The sequence below is a fragment of the Vipera ursinii genome, assembly GCF_947247035.1.
Source record: "Vipera ursinii genome assembly, chromosome: 7".
Classification (NCBI taxonomy): domain Eukaryota; kingdom Metazoa; phylum Chordata; class Lepidosauria; order Squamata; family Viperidae; genus Vipera; species Vipera ursinii.
Genome location: NC_139521.1, coordinates 3,309,152 through 3,324,880, shown reverse-complemented (window position 1 = coordinate 3,324,880; position 15,729 = coordinate 3,309,152). Strand labels below are relative to the sequence as shown.

At 47.6% G+C, this 15,729-nt stretch overlaps 1 protein-coding gene across 8 annotated transcripts in view; it reads right to left on the bottom strand.

The window, feature by feature from the left end:
- Window positions 1-15,729, bottom strand: part of ADD1 (adducin 1) — a 54,034-nt gene that overhangs the window by 14,366 nt on the left and 23,939 nt on the right. For 3 of the 8 annotated variants that reach the window (XM_083367633.1, XM_083367631.1, XM_083367632.1), the window contains exons 12-16: window positions 15,022-15,111; window positions 12,214-12,306; window positions 5,868-6,024; window positions 4,115-4,210; window positions 1,094-1,127 (exon numbers count right to left, since the gene is read on the bottom strand). In XM_083367633.1, the coding sequence (XP_083223759.1) occupies window positions 1,094-1,127; window positions 4,115-4,210; window positions 5,868-6,024; window positions 12,214-12,306; window positions 15,022-15,111 (470 nt within the window). The remainder of the gene's footprint in view (window positions 1-1,093; window positions 1,128-4,114; window positions 4,211-5,867; window positions 6,025-12,213; window positions 12,307-15,021; window positions 15,112-15,729) is intronic. The other 5 variants (XM_083367626.1, XM_083367627.1, XM_083367629.1 and 2 more) reach the window with 2 other exon arrangements.

The following is a 15,729-nucleotide window of genomic DNA, read 5'->3' as shown; positions in this document are numbered from 1 at the left end:
AGTAAGGACAATGACTTCAAACCCAGCAAACCGAAAACTGTTAGACGTTTTAAAAATTAAACTTTGTTAGGTTTAAGAGCAGAGGGAAAGGGTAAAGCCACTTGGCAAATTAAAAAGCCCAATTAGCTTTGCTGAAAATAGCTTCACGAGCCCTCTTTTAACACCCATTTCCCGCTTTAGTTTTTTGTGCAGTACTCCGAAGAGGGGAAAAACAGCCACTTCCTTAATTAGAAAATAAAACGCCTCCAAAAAAGCATCATCTGGCTTCTTAAGGTTATACCTGAAGGACGTTTACACCTTAAGGAGAAAAATTTGGACGTACTGAATTAAGCAGCGCTGCTATGCTATGCGTTCTTCGTTAACTCTAATGAAATCTGTGGCCATTCCGACCGATTTAAATACAGGAAAGGGATGGCCTGTTTCCAGTTTATAGAAATTACGATGGGTTTTGCCACCTGTACGCACGCAGATATTCCTTGACTTGTCACCGTTCAAAGATACGACGGTCATAGGTTGAGGACCAGAGAAATGGAGGTATCTTGTTTTCTTTACCTGGAGCATCCTTTGCGATGGATCTGATGCCCAGAAGGAAAGTGGACGTGTCCTTCTGGTCAAAGGAGATGGGCCACTTGGAAAAAGAGAAGCGTTGGGACTAACACAACGTGCCTATTTAGTGTGTTGGGACTTTCTCTCCCGAGGGAAGGTCCTAGAGACTGCTGTGACGACGTAAGAAGCATCACAAGCCCTAGCCAACGTCTGTCTTCCCTCTGGGGAAAAGGGTTTTGTCTCCCCCTGGGGAAGTGGGTTACAGCGCCAAGGCCCAACCACGGCTTACACACATCTAACCTGGATCCCAAATTAGATGCGCCTCTGATCCGCCTTAAGCTGGCCAAGCAAAGGAAAAAGGATTAAAGCAAACTCAAAAAAAAGGATGCAAAGCGCCTGGACGGATCGACGCCACACCATGAAGGAAGGAAGACAGCGGAAAGGGGCCATAAATAAATAAGATAGAATAAAAACGAAAGCCGTGAACGACGAAGCGAAGCGGAGAAACAAGGCAGGGCAAGCAGGAAGGAACTCCCGTCATACTTACTACGGCAACAGGTACTCTTTAGCATATCCACCTCCTGTTTGTAAGGCAGCCACAGGAAGGAGAAAAAAAAAGAAGCACAAAGAGAAAAAAGTCTATGCATCCATCACAGCCGCTGGAGTCCAGAGAAAATAAAAAGAATGGCTAGGGCCATTCTTGCAGAGGTTACAGAATGAAATGGGGACAGGGGGGGGGGGGTGGATGGGTGGGAGAAACAGACAGACAAATTTCATCACAGATGGCTGGCAGATACCCACAGCTGACAAAGAAGACGGCTGCTTGTACATTCGCCCGACAAGTCACCAAGCCACAAAATGTCATTGAAAAGATTTCCTTGCCTTGGTCTCCCTGAGCAGAGACTTGGCAAGGAAAGACATCTTTCTAAATTGGCCCCCAGGGGTGGGCAAGGAGGAGAATTACAGCAACACGTAAGGAAGTTGCAACCCAGATGTTGGCTCCCGCTCCTCTTCCTCTCTCTCTCTCTCTCTTAGCCCATCTCGCACTCCTGGATCTCTGCTGGGCTTGGTGGGCAGGGATAACCCTGGGCTGCAGGCAAAGCCTCTTAACAGTGGGGGCTGCCAGGGACGACCCGGGAACATGCTGTAGCCCGGGGGGGGGGGAGGGCGGGGCAGCTCTGGGCTGATCACACCCAGGCGAGCCCAGGCAACGCTGAAAACCTGGCTCAAAAGAAGGCAACACAACAACACAAGGAATGTTGTGCTGCAGAGCTTAGAATGCAGTATTGCAGGCTGACTCTGCCCGCCACCAGCAGTTCGATTCCGACAGGCTCAAGGTTGACTCAACCTTCCGTCCTTCGGAGGTCGGTAAGATGAGGAGCCAGATTGTTGGAGGGCAAGAGACTGACTCTGTCAACCGCTTAGAGAGGGCTGTAAAGCGGTATATAAGTCTTAAGCGCTACTGCTATTTCCCTGCTGTTGCCAAGAAGAACTGCAAGGGAGGTGTCCTGGCAGTTCTCCCAAGACTTTAGAGCAGGACCGGGGAGCAATTACAGCCACTTGACCACTCCCAGAATTCCTGAGCCAGCCATGAATTCTGGGAGTTGGAAGTCCACAGGTGGCCAAGTGCCCCATAATTGCCCCCAGCCCTGCTTTAAGAGAGTTCTCTTAAAGATTTGGCAATTAATTCCCAAAAGCATCAGCATAGGCAAGGATTCGCCCTGCAAAATCTAAAGAAGAAACGAGCCATCTTTAAAGGGCCTGGTTTTCGTTCCGTCACTTCTTAGGGGACCCAACTCTTAATGCCACGCGTGTCTGCCACCAAGAAACCTGATGTGCTGGAAAATTTGAGGAAAGCAGGAACAGTTCAGGTCAGATGAGATCACAGCCTCCTGGGTTATTGCAACAATTCGAAAGCGTGGACCAAATGCTCTAGGGCAGACGTGTCAAACTCGCCGTGCTGCGTGACGTTGCCGCAATGTTATCGGAGCTTTTGCCCCCATGGCCGGCAATGGGGTGGGCGCGGTTTGACACCCCTGCTCTAGTGTGCTTTTACGGGATATAAAACAGATGCGTTGATTCATCGGCTGCGAACAGAGGCGATTACGATGCAAGGCCCAGAGAAGTGCAGAGCTGCCTTCCCAATTTATTCCCCAGAGAGACGAGGAAAAAGTATCTCCGGCAAAAAGTTGCAACACCCAAATTGAACATCTTCGCCTACTCGATTTGGGATGTGCGGCTTTTGTTCCACTGAGTCAGCTCGTTAAAAACAAGGCAGTCCCCGACTTGTAACAGCTCATTTAGTGGCCATTCAAAGTTACAACGGCAATGAACAAAGGGACTTGTGACCGTTGTTCACACTTAGGACCTCTGTTGCCTCCCCGGGATCAAAATTCAGACGCTTGGCAACTGATTCATATTTACGACCGTTGCAGTGTCGTGTGTGTGTGTGTGTGTGTGTGTGTGTGTGTGTGTGTGTGATGTGATCCCCTTCCGACGGGCAAAATCAATGGAGGAAGCCGGATTCCCTTAAGAACCGAGTTGCTAACTTAACAACTGCGGCGATTCACTTAACAACGGTGGCGAGAAAGGTTGCTAAAATGGGCCAAAACTCCGCTGACCACTGTCCCACTTAACAACAGAAATGTGGGGCTCAGTTGTGGTTGTTAAGTCCGAGGACCACCTGTAAAAGGTGAAGAGACGTGGCAACGTCAGTGGGGAAGAAGGATGAATTAAGGCCAAATCTATTCCCCCTAAAATCACCATCCAGCCTGACCAATAGGAGCGTTCTTTGCTTGGGTGCCAGCTGTGAGTTTGCCGGCATCCTAAACAGAAGCCCAGCTGTTGCACATCTGCCTGCCTTCCTTCCTTCCTTCCCAGTTTCTGATTGATAGTCAGGGCTTTTTTTAATTCATCAGAAAAGGGAACAGCGCTTTAGACCTTGGTATGCACATGGCACAGAGGGGTGGGTGGTGGTGTGAAGGTCCACAAATGGCTGCACGCAAAAAGGATGACATTTCAATAGTGTTTTGCGGAACGGAAAAGCAAACACACAAACACACACAGACATACATACACACACAAAGCTGGGCATTGTTAGGAAGGGACTGAGAAACCCAGTGGCTACAACTGAGGGGCCACTAGATTCTTTCCAAAAATGGATAAGTGCTCCGTCAACTGATGAAGGAGCAGCTCCATCAAAGTGAGGGGGAGGAAAGGAGAAATGGCTTCCAAACGAGGTCACTCTGCTTTGAACCAATTTTTTTCTCCCAGTTCGAGAAGGGAGGGATCATGCAAGGCAACTTATGGATCGGACATGGAAGGGGGAGCTTCAACCTATTGGATTCGTCAGAAGGATTGGGGATGTTTTTAAGAAATGCTGGAAAGCTATTTTTGCCCTTCCCGGCCACTGAAAGTTGAATGAATGCTTTTGGAGGGGTAATTTTCTTGGAAAATTACGCAGAAGCTCCATTTAGCTCCGTCTTCCTACTGAGAAGTGTCATTCCTGGGTCTTTTCTCCAAGGAATGGAAACACAACGCCTCGGATGCAACCCACATTAACACATACCTTCCTCAAGTTTGACTGGAGTGCTGGGTGGGGTGGAAGCGACTGTTTCTTCCGGACAGCTCCTATCTCCCTGCTGTCTGCCGTCTTCACAATCTTCTATAAAACAGATTACAATTGAGTTGAAAGAAAGAAAGAAAGAAAGAAAGAAAGAAAGAAAGAAAGAAAGAAAGAAAGAAAGAAAGAAAGAAAGAAAGAAAATCAAGAAACCTAAGAAAATCAAGATAAGAAAGGAAATCAAGAAAGAAAATCAAGAAAGAGATAAGAAAGAAAATCAAGAAAGATAAGAAAGAAGAAAATCAAGAGATAAGAAAGAAAAAGAAAAAATCAAGAAAGAAAATCAAGAGGTAAGAAAGTCAAGATAAGAAAGAAAATCAACAGATAAGAAAATCAAGAAAGAGAAGAGAGAGAAAGAAAGAAAGAAAGAAAGAAAGAAAGAAAGAAAGAAAGAAAGAAAGAAAGAAGAAAGAAAGAAAGAGAAAATCAAGTAACGTAAGAAAGAAAATCAAGAAAGAGATAAAGAAAGAAAATCAAGAAAATCAAGAAAGATAAGAAAATCAAGAGACAAGAAAGAAAAAGAAAAAATCAAGAAAGAAAATCAAGAGAGGTAAGAAAGTCAAGATAAGAAAGAAAATCAAGAAAGAGATAAGAAAATCAAGAGATAAGAAAATCAAGAAAGATAGAGAGAGACGGAGACGGGGGGGGGGGGGAGAGAGAGAGAGAGAGAGAGAGAGAGAGAGAGAGAGAGAGGGAAGGAAAGAAAGAAAGAAAGAAAGAAAGAAAGAAAGAAAGAAAGAAAGAAAGAAAGAAAGAAAGAAAGAAAGAAAAAGCTCATTGTGAAACAAATGAAATAAAAGTTAGGGAAACTCTCCTTGCGAAGAGGAATTTCGTCACCAGGTGCCCTTTTAACACCTGGGGCCCAAATGCTTCTCAACAAGGTTACTCCAACAGGTTGCATATGTAAGGCTGTGCAGGAACTCCAGGCAGCCTAAAAATTTCTGCCACAATGTACAGGAAGTCCTCTACTTACAACCATTCGCTTAGTGACCATTCAAGGTTAGAAACAGCACTGGGGGAAAAAGGCACTTATGGCCGTTTTTCAGGCTTACAACGGTTGCAGCATCGCTGGTCACATCAACGCCATTTGCAACCTTCCAACAAGCTAAGTCAACGGGAGGGAGGGGCAGAGAGAAGGAGGGAGGCAGATTCACTTAAGGACTGTGTGTGATTCATTAACAATTGTTTGGCAAAGAAAGGCCGTACACTCAGGCGTGATTCATTTAGCAACCGCCTGGCTCAGCCATAAGAATTCTGGACCCCGTTGCGGTCGTAAAACCCAGGACCGCCCACACAAGGGTCCTGGCTCACTTTTAACCGCCTGCAGGTGGAGCAGAAGCAACCAACAGGATCTCCTCCTGCCCCTTCAACCGACGCCGGGAGGGGAGCAAACGAAGCTATTTCCCTCCTTCGCAAATCTGCCGCAAACTTCGTCCCTTCTCATTCACGCTGCGCGGGAAAGCAGGAAGCTTCTGGAAACAAATGCCACGGCGAAAACAAACAACAGTGGCATAAGTTAGAGGGAACTTTTCTGACAGTGGCCTGGTTGGACCAAATGCACGGCGTGGGCTGACGAGGCGCCGTGAGCCCGCAGGAGACGCTGGAAGCAAAACTCCACATATGCCAGCAAGACATATGCCCGTGCAAGCCAAGATGCGGAGGGCTCACAGGCGGCGCCCGGCCGACACAACACACAAACCTTCCGGTTGCCTCTGCTTCCTTTCGACTTCCCTGCGATACTCCTCCAACTCTCGGTCCGTGAGTTTGTGGAAAGGGTTGGGCCCAGTCGTGCTGATGACGACCCGGGGCTGGTACTCCTTCTCGATGATGGCCTTGGAGGCGGTCACCAGCTCCCCCTAATCAGAAGAAGAGAAAGCTCTCTCACCATCGGAGATGCCAGACGCTGGAGGCACCGGGGGTCCCAAGGGGGTTCTTTTTTTTTCCCCCAGGAGGCAACGGGACTTTCTTGTTTTTCCTTTGAAGATGTTTCACTTCTCATCCCAGAAGCTTCTTCACCTCTGACTGGAGGGTGGGGAACGGAAGGATTTATACTTCTTGCAGACAGCTGGTCGTTTGCCTCCTTTTAGAGGGTCGTTGAGGCCACTGGGAAGTTTCAGTGTGTCCTCAGGGTCACCTGAGTGGTGCAAATGGGTGTGGAGCCTTCTTGGCTGCAGGATTTCTGCCTTGTGTCCCTTCACTGCTGAAGAATGGCACAGGCTGTTGGAGATGAAGACACAGGTAAACCTCCAGGTGGCCTCAACGACTCTCTAAAAGGATGCAAATGACCAGCTCTCCGCAAGGAGTATAAATCCTTCCATTCTCCCCCATCCAGTCAAAGCTGAAGAAGCTTCTGGGATGAGGAGCGAAACGTTTCCAAAGGAAAAACCCAGAAAGTCCAGTTGCTTCCTGAAAAAAGCACTTTTGGGACAACCCTGACATGGATGACGGAGACTCTCTGTAGATATTGGAGGCACTGGGGGAAATGAGAAACGCTCGTTCTAATGAAGCAACATCCCTGAAAAGTTTAATTTCATACAGAGCGGAGAGGCTGCCCTACTGATCTTGCACGATGAATCTAACACGGGCAATTTTTAGAATTAAAAACAAAAAACAAAAACCCAAGTATGATTAAATTGTTACAAACTAGTAAATAGCTTTCTGATTAAACCGCTCCATAAATATTGTAAATAAACTAACGAATCAACTGACTAGATAAATGCATGAGTGCTTTTTTGCTGGCTGGCCACCGATGCGGGATAAGAAGCATTTTCTGGCCAACAATGGAAAGAGAACATTTCCAGTGGCTATTTCAAAATTGTTAGGTGGAAAGAGAGATACAAGAGGTATGTCTAAACTCAAGCTCTGTATCTGTAAAGGTCCGGGCGTATTATTCCGTCCCGTCCAATTTTTGCAATGAAAGTCAAATTGAAAATTTAAATTTGCACCCACTGACTAAACAACTCCCTTGCAGTTTTGTATACGGTGTTCTAAATATATGGTAAAGGGATGTTGGGAGGATCTTGGGAAACAGGGCACCAGCCAGATAAGAGAGAGCGGAGCCCACAGCTGCATAGTAGATGGGAGGAAGAAGCTCAGAAGAGAATCCTCCTTAAGTTCTCAATGATGTCAGCCTTAACCAGTGTGGAAACAAGAGCAGATAAAGCTCAGTGGGTTAGGATGCTGAGCTTGTCGATCAGAAGGTCGGCAGTTTGGCGGGTCAAATCCCAAGTGCCGCGTAACAGAGCGAGCGCCTGTTACTCGTCCCAGCTTCTGCCAACCTAGCAGTTGGAAAGCACGTTAAAAATGCAAGTAGAAAAATAGGGACCACTACGGTGGGAAGGTAACAGCATTCCGTGCGCCATTGGCGTCTAGTCATGCCGGCCACATGACCACGGAGACGTCCTCGGACAAGCGCTGGCTCTTCGGCTTTGAAACGGAGATGAGCACCGGCCCCTAGAGTCGGAAATGACTAGCACGCATGTGCGGGGGAACCTTTACCTTTACCTTTTTTAGTTTCCTACAATCTCTCCTGCATGCCATTACTTATATGAAGCAACATCCCCCACTGGGTACTTTTCAGAATCACGGTCCTCCTATTGGTATCTTATACGGCTCCCTCATGATATTCTCCTGACAACAACAGATCTGTTCTCAAAAAAACACCCAACGACAATTCTTAAAAGTGTTCTTGGGACACTGGCCAGAGCCTTGCTGGAATGATCACGTATAATAAATGTACAAGGCTGTTCGCTGAGGGAACGACGGAGTTGCAATTTCAATCCGAGGAAAAGGGATAATTGCACCTAAGCCATTTTGTATTGGGGAACGAAGGCAGGTTGGGGAATGCTGAGTGCGATAACCACAATCACAAAGGCCTGGCCCCGAACCATGCTGGTCTTCCCAGAGTTTTCTCCGAAGGGCTAAGGTATGGAGAGTGAGCAAAAGGGGAGAAAGAAAAAAGGAGGAAGTGCAGGGTTATGAATGAGGCGATGAGGCCCAGGAGCAAAGGCAGAATTAAAAGCACCACTGTCAGAAGCCCGAGGAACCAAGATTTGTGTGGACCTTCTGCCAAGATCTGGGGAGGCAAAACCCCCCTCTAGAGAAGCACCCTAAATCCATCAGAGGCTCCATGACCGGATGCTCGAGTTTGGGCAACGTTGCCACGGAATGTCAACAGACACATTCACCCACCCTCCAGCGACAACACTGTGGGAATTTGAATTAACAATCCCAAAGCTTAAGTGGTCGTTTCGTCTACTTCTTAAAAAGCCACCCACAAAATGCAACCTGCCAACCTGAACAGCTTTGGCTTGGGAACTGGTTGCACCGCCTTTCGTCGCCAAGAATGACAGCCATTTTGTGAAACTGGCAGAGAAACCGCACGTTATCTTCACACGGTGCAGAAACCCAACTCGGGCACCTTTGAGGGGGTTTCTTCTAGCAAAACTGCCAGAGGAATTTTGTACTCTAGGACTGGGTGACACAATTGTCCCCAGAAACGCTGATCTGGTTTTTCTTCATCTGTTCCTGCGGTCAATACTTGCCTCTTTCAGACTGCTTGTCCCCAAGATGCTTTTTTTCCAGGAGGAAACTGGACTTTCTCCTCTCATCCCAGAAGCTTCTTCAGCTCTGACTGGATGGTGAGGCAATGGAAGGATTTATACTCCTTGCAGAGAGCTGGTCCTCTGCCTTCTCTTAGAGCAGGGGAAGGCAACCTTGGCTCATTTATGACTCGTGAACTTTAACTCCAAGAATTCCTGAGCCAGCCATGCTGAGGGGAAAGGGAGAGTTTCCAAGCTGAACCATGCTGGCTCAGGAATTCTGGGAGTTGAAGTCCACGAGTCATAAAAGAGCCAAGGTTGCCTACCCCTGTCTTAAGAAAGTCGTTGAGGCCACTTGGAGGTTCACCTGAGTGGTGCAAATGGGTGTGGAGCCTTCTTGGAACTGCTGAAAGGATTGTGTTGTAGACTGGAGATAAGAGGATGTCACATCCCTCCCTCTCTTTTGAGGGAGGGCCGTTCAACTTTGACCCAGATGGCCTCTTTGACCCCTCTTTCAAACCAGCGGTCCTCTCTGCCCAAAATGTGGACTTAGCTGCCTTCGAAAGAGTGACCTTGGTTTTTGCAATGCAGATTCCCACTTCCATTCCAGTCAGAGCTGAATAAGCTTCTTGGACGGGGAGAGAAAGGTCTTCAAAGAAAAACAAGAAAAGTCCAGTTGCCTGGTGGGACCACCCTAGCCTGGATGGCTGAGACTCTCCGTAGATATTTGAGACCGCCTCTTTGCACCTCCAGCTGATGGATAGATAGCCTGATCCTCTACTACGGAGTAGTCTGATCCAAACTAGGATAAAATCAATCAATTAAATTAAATTAAATTAAATTTACACTTCCTTCCACAGTACGGGAAGCCATCAAAAGTTCTGTTTGCATCTGGGGATACTTTTTTTTTTTGGCAGAAGATCATGACCGTCCTTCCAAGTTCTTCTTAGTGAGTGAGGGTTTCTTCCATCCGTTCTTTTTCTGATGATGGAGTTACGAACCATGACTTTAGCCCAGGCAAGAGACCTCAACAGTTGCCCAACTTTGTTCCAGGGAAGTGAGTGACTTCCTGAATTAATTTCACGTTGCACCATGCAATGAGTTTGAGGGAACCTCAAGTTATCAGTCAACCGACAAAAATGTCTTCCCCCTTGACCTCGGACGCCACCCTTCTCTTTGCCCTTCCTGTTCATTTAACCCAAATAGTAGTGACTTCCTTCTACGCCCTATGAAGCTGTCTCAGCTAGGACAGCAACCAATCGGAAGCAAGCCAGTAGCTGCAGCCCCTCCTCCTCTCCCTCTTCTTGGTCAAGCTCCCCTGTCAAGAGCAGTTATCTGAGTGTCCTTTTTCAAGGTGCCAGCTGCAGTCTGAGCAAAAGGGCTACAGGCTGTCCTCAACTTACAACAGTTCATCTAGCAGCTGTCTGAAGCCACAACAGCACCGGAAAAAGCAACTCAGGATTAGTTTTTTTACGCTTAACAGCCGTCACAGCATTTTCCCCCGTGGACACGTGATCAAAATGTAGACCCTTGGCACCTGACTCGTATTTATGACGGCAGCCGTGTCCCGGGGGGGGTCGCGTGATCCCCTTTTGCGGACTTCTGTCAAGTCAAGGGGGAGGGGAAGCCGGAGTCACTTAACGACTGCGTGAATAAGTTAATAGCTTCTGTGATTCGCTTAACAAATGTGGCGAGAACGGTCGTAAAAGGGGGCAAAACTCACTTAACAAATTCCTCACTTAGCAACACAAACTTTGGGCTCAATTGGGGTCATAAATTGAGGACCACCTGTACTCCCTCAGAGTTATTTTCCCGTGCTCAAAACCTCGCTCGGAGCAATTGTGGGCAATCTTCATCCTCTCTTTATTCCAGGGAGGCTCAAAGAGCTGGTCTGCTCACCAGCAATTCCCCGTCGCGGTTGTTGCCTCCATCTTCTGGCGGAACTGCCTTGAGTCCACCATTTTTCTGTGGAAGCCAACTGCAGCGGCCTTTGGCCGAATCAAAGCTTAGCCAACCTCAGTCAAGATATGACGGATCTCCCGTAGTGGAAAGAAAGGCTCGTGGCTGGGTGGCCCTTTCACTCCCTATGCAGTTTGGATTTGGGGGGAAAAGACCGCCCTAATTCTAAAGGATTGATTCACAGCCTTTGGGGAGATGACCGAGAGGTGATCTCCGAGGACTTTTGCCCAGTCGCTGGATTTGGGAGAGCGAAGGTGCGCGACGGACAGCCTGGGGCCGTGTGAAACTCTGCAAGGATCAGGCTCTTCGGACACCCCTCCCTCCCCAGATTCTATTACCCACCTGTAGCAAAGCCCCAAAGTGCTGCCTTCCTTGCCTCCTGCAGCTATGCCATCTATAAAGCAAGCCTCTCTATCTGTGCATGGAAAGACGGGTTGGTAAGACAGGTAGCAAAAGGCTTCAGGTAACTGCAAATGGGCCGCCAGGGGTCCATTAACACGCAATTCTGCTTCTGCATACGAAGCAGGGCCATTCGTGGTTAAATCTGTGGCTCTTTGGGGGTGGGGTGTGAATTACAGCTGAGGTGAGCCACGTTTAAAAGGAAATTACTCAAAAGAATATGGTCGGCCTTCAAAGATCCTGTTGTTGTTGGTTAGTTGCAAAGTCGTGTCCGACCCATTGCGACCCCATGGACAATGTTCCTCCAGGCCTTCCTGTCCTCTACCATCTTCTGGAATCCATTTAGGCTCACGCCTTCTGCTTCAGTGACTCCATCCAGCCACCTCATTCTCTGTCGTCTCCTTCTTCTCTTGCCCTCAATCTTTCCCAGCATTAGACTCTTCTCCAGTGAGTCCCTCCTTCTCATTAGGTGGCCAAGTTTCCACTTCAGGATCTGGCCTTCCAAAGACCAGTCAGGGTTGATCTCCTCTAGGACTGACCGGTTCGATCGCCTTGCAGTCCAAGGGACTCGCAGGAGTCTTCTCCAGCATCATAGTACAAAGGCCTCAATTCTTTGGCGCTCAGCCTTTCTTACGGTGCAACTTTCACTGCTATACATTGCAACTGGGAAGACCAGAGCCTTGACTATACGCACTTTTGTTGACAGGGTGATGTCTCTGCTTTTTAGTGTGCTGTCTAGATTTGCCATGGCTTTCCTCCCGAGGAGCAAGCGTCTTTTAATTTCTTGGCTGCAGTCCCCGTCTGCGGTGATCTTGGAGCCCAGGAAAATAAAACCGGTCACCACCTCCATTTCTTCCCCATCTATTTGCCAGGAACTGAGAGGGCCGGATGCCATGACCTTGGTTTGCTTAATGTTGAGTTTCAACCCAACTTTTGCATTCTCCTTCTTCACTTGCAACAAGAGGCTCTTTAGTTCCTCTTCACTTTCTGCCATTATCAGAGGTGACCTCAAAAGACCCCGCCCAGCGTGTAAGTTCCCCTTTGCCCCACCGAGGGAGAAAAGTTCTAAACCAGGGTTAGAAGGGGGGAAAAAAGGAGATTAAAAGCGAAAGAGCATTGAGAGCTGAAGGACAGCGCAGTCAGTACCTTTCTAACAGAGACAGATTTAGCTGGACTAAAGGCCTGCTCTGTGGGGTCCAGCCCTTCAATTGTTTCCGTACAGTCTGACAGGGGAGCATCCTGAAACAGGAAATTGAGTAGACAGAGCAAACCAAGCCCCGGCTTAGATTATCGGCTAAAAGCATTAGGACATGGCCTTACAAACAACATGCAGAAGCACATTTAGAGTTGTCGAGACTCAACCAGCAGCGGCGGCAGCAGCAGCAGCAATAAAAAAGCATGCAGAGCAACGCCGAATTCTGCTTCAGCGATATTCTGGCCACGACATCAAGCAGCTAGGAAGTAGATTGCAATATAAGCTGCGCATAACCTGCATCTCTTACTGTTATTTCCCTCCAAAATAAGACCGGGTCTTATATTAATTTTTGCTCCAAAAGACGCATTAAGAGCTTATTTTCTGGTTAGGTCTTACTTTCGGGGAAATACGGTACTTAAATACACCCGTCTGGCTGACGATCTTAACTGGGGCTTATTTTTTGGGATGGGGGTTTATATTACGAGCGTCCTGAAAAAAAAATCATGCTAGAGCTTCTTTTCCAGTTAGGTCTTATTTCTGGGGAAAATACGGTACTAAATGCACCCATCTGGCTGACGATCTTAACTGGGGCTTATTTTTTTGGGTGGGGATTTACAGGGAGTGCAGAATTATTAGGCAAATGAGTATTTTGACCACATCATCCTCTTTATGCATGTTGTCTTACTCCAAGCTGTATAGGCTCGAAAGCCTACTACCAATTAAGCATATTAGGTGATGTGCATCTCTGTAATGAGAAGGGGTGTGGTCTAATGACATCAACACCCTGTATCAGGTGTGCATAATTATTAGGCAACTTCCTTTCCTTTGGCAAAATGGGTCAAAAGAAGGACTTGACAGGCTCAGAAAAGTCAAAAATAGTGAGATATCTTGCAGAGGGATGCAGCACTCTTAAAATTGCAAAGCTTCTGAAGCGTGATCATCGAACAATCAAGCGTTTCATTCAAAATAGTCAACAGGGTCGCAAGAAGCGTGTGGAGAAACCAAGGCGCAAAATAACTGCCCATGAACTGAGAAAAGTCAAGCGTGCAGCTGCCAAGATGCCACTTGCCACCAGTTTGGCCATATTTCAGAGCTGCAACATCACTGGAGTGCCCAAAAGCACAAGGTGTGCAATACTCAGAGACATGGCCAAGGTAAGAAAGGCTGAAAGACGACCACCACTGAACAAGACACACAAGCTAAAACGTCAAGACTGGGCCAAGAAATATCTCAAGACTGATTTTTCTAAGGTTTTATGGACTGATGAAATGAGAGTGAGTCTTGATGGGCCAGATGGATGGGCCCGTGGCTGGATTGGTAAAGGGCAGAGAGCTCCAGTCCGACTCAGACGCCAGCAAGGTGGAGGTGGAGTACTGGTTTGGGCTGGTATCATCAAAGATGAGCTTGTGGGGCCTTTTCGGGTTGAGGATGGAGTCAAGCTCAACTCCCAGTCCTACTGCCAGTTTCTGGAAGACACCTTCTTCAAGCAGTGGTACAGGAAGAAGTCTGCATCCTTCAAGAAAAACATGATTTTCATGCAGGACAATGCTCCATCACACGCGTCCAAGTACTCCACAGCGTGGCTGGCAAGAAAGGGTATAAAAGAAGGAAATCTAATGACATGGCCTCCTTGTTCACCTGATCTGAACCCCATTGAGAACCTGTGGTCCATCATCAAATGTGAGATTTACAAGGAGGGAAAACAGTACACCTCTCTGAACAGTGTCTGGGAGGCTGTGGTTGCTGCTGCACGCAATGTTGATGGTGAACAGATCAAAACACTGACAGAATCCATGGATGGCAGGCTTTTGAGTGTCCTTGCAAAGAAAGGTGGCTATATTGGTCACTGATTTGTTTTTGTTATGTTTTTGAATGTCAGAAATGTATATTTGTGAATGTTGAGATGTTATATTGGTTTCACTGGTAAAAATAAATAATTGAAATGGGTATATATTTGTTTTTTGTTAAGTTGCCTAATAATTATGCACAGTAATAGTCACCTGCACACACAGATATCCCCCTAAAATAGCTATAACTAAAAACAAACTAAAAACTACTTCCAAAAATATTCAGCTTTGATATTAATGAGTTTTTTGGGTTCATTGAGAACATGGTTGTTGTTCAATAATAAAATTAATCCTCAAAAATACAACTTGCCTAATAATTCTGCACTCCCTGTATATTACGAGCGTCCTGGAAAAAAAATTCATGCTAGAGCTTCTTTTCCAGTTAGGTCTTACTTTCAGGGAAATACGGTACTTAAATGCATCTGTCTGGCTGACGATCTTAACTGGGGCTTATTTTTTTTGGATGGGGCTTATATTACGAGCGTCCTGAAAAATCGTGCTAGGGCTTATTTTCCAGTTAGGTCTTATTTTCGGGAAAAGAAGGGTAGTGTGGGCTTATTCAAGGTTTGTTTGTTTTTGAGAAGGTAACGGGCCTTTTTACTACCCCACTAAACCTCACAGACGCACCCGTTTCGGCAAAGGGGTCCCGGCAGGTGGTCGTGAATGCCGGAACACCACGTGCCTTGTGACCGGCAGACCCCTACAGACTGGCCTCCCACTGCGTGGCTGAGCCCTCCGTGGGATGGTCAAGGCAGCAGCTGCTTGCCCCTCCCACTTACTTGACAAAAGAGCTACTCTCTGTCAATTAAAAGTTACGTTGCACGGGGGGGGGAAGGCTACGTGAGGGGACAGCAGAAAGAGACCAGGCGCGTTCATGCAGAGCGCCAGCGGAAGCTCGCTTTGCCTTCTCACCTGCACGAGGCTCCGGTCCACGACGACCCCGGAAAGGACTTGAGACTGCGGACCGGCCGTTTTAATGTCTTGCAAGTTCTGCTCCCTGATCTGTCAAAAGAAAGTGGGGGGGGGGGAAAGGGGGGAGAAAGACACCAAGTATCAAATAAGCCACGGGCAGGTCAAGCCACTGAGCTGAGCTCTAGGCGTAGCAGTTGGAGGTCAGGCTTGTGCCAAGCTGGAGAAGCAAGCTACAGACCCATTAAACCCCGGTTAGTCCTTTTCAAAAGAACTCAGATGATCTCGGATCCGCTGCTGTTGGATCCTGACTTTTGTTTCTTTCCAAATGGGCTTAGCCTGAAAAGGAGGGGGGCTTTTTTCGCAGGAGTTTTGCCCCATTTCACAACTTTTCTTGCCACAGAACAACTGAACACAGATTTGCCTGGTAATTTAGTCTCCCGTCGATTATGTGAATCTGGCTGTCCCCCCATTGGCCAGGTCGCAAAAGGGGATCGCGTGACCTTGGGACCCGGTGGCGGCTGTTATGAGCCAGCCAAACGTCTGAATTTTGGTCACGTGATCGCGGGGACGCTGCAACGGTCGCTAAGGGCGAATCATGGTGATCAGTCACTTTTCCCAGTGCCCGGTGTAACTTTTGAGCGGGCACTAAACGAGCTGGTGTTAAGTCGAGGACTACCTGTACAATCCCCAATGGCACCCTTGGCCTGG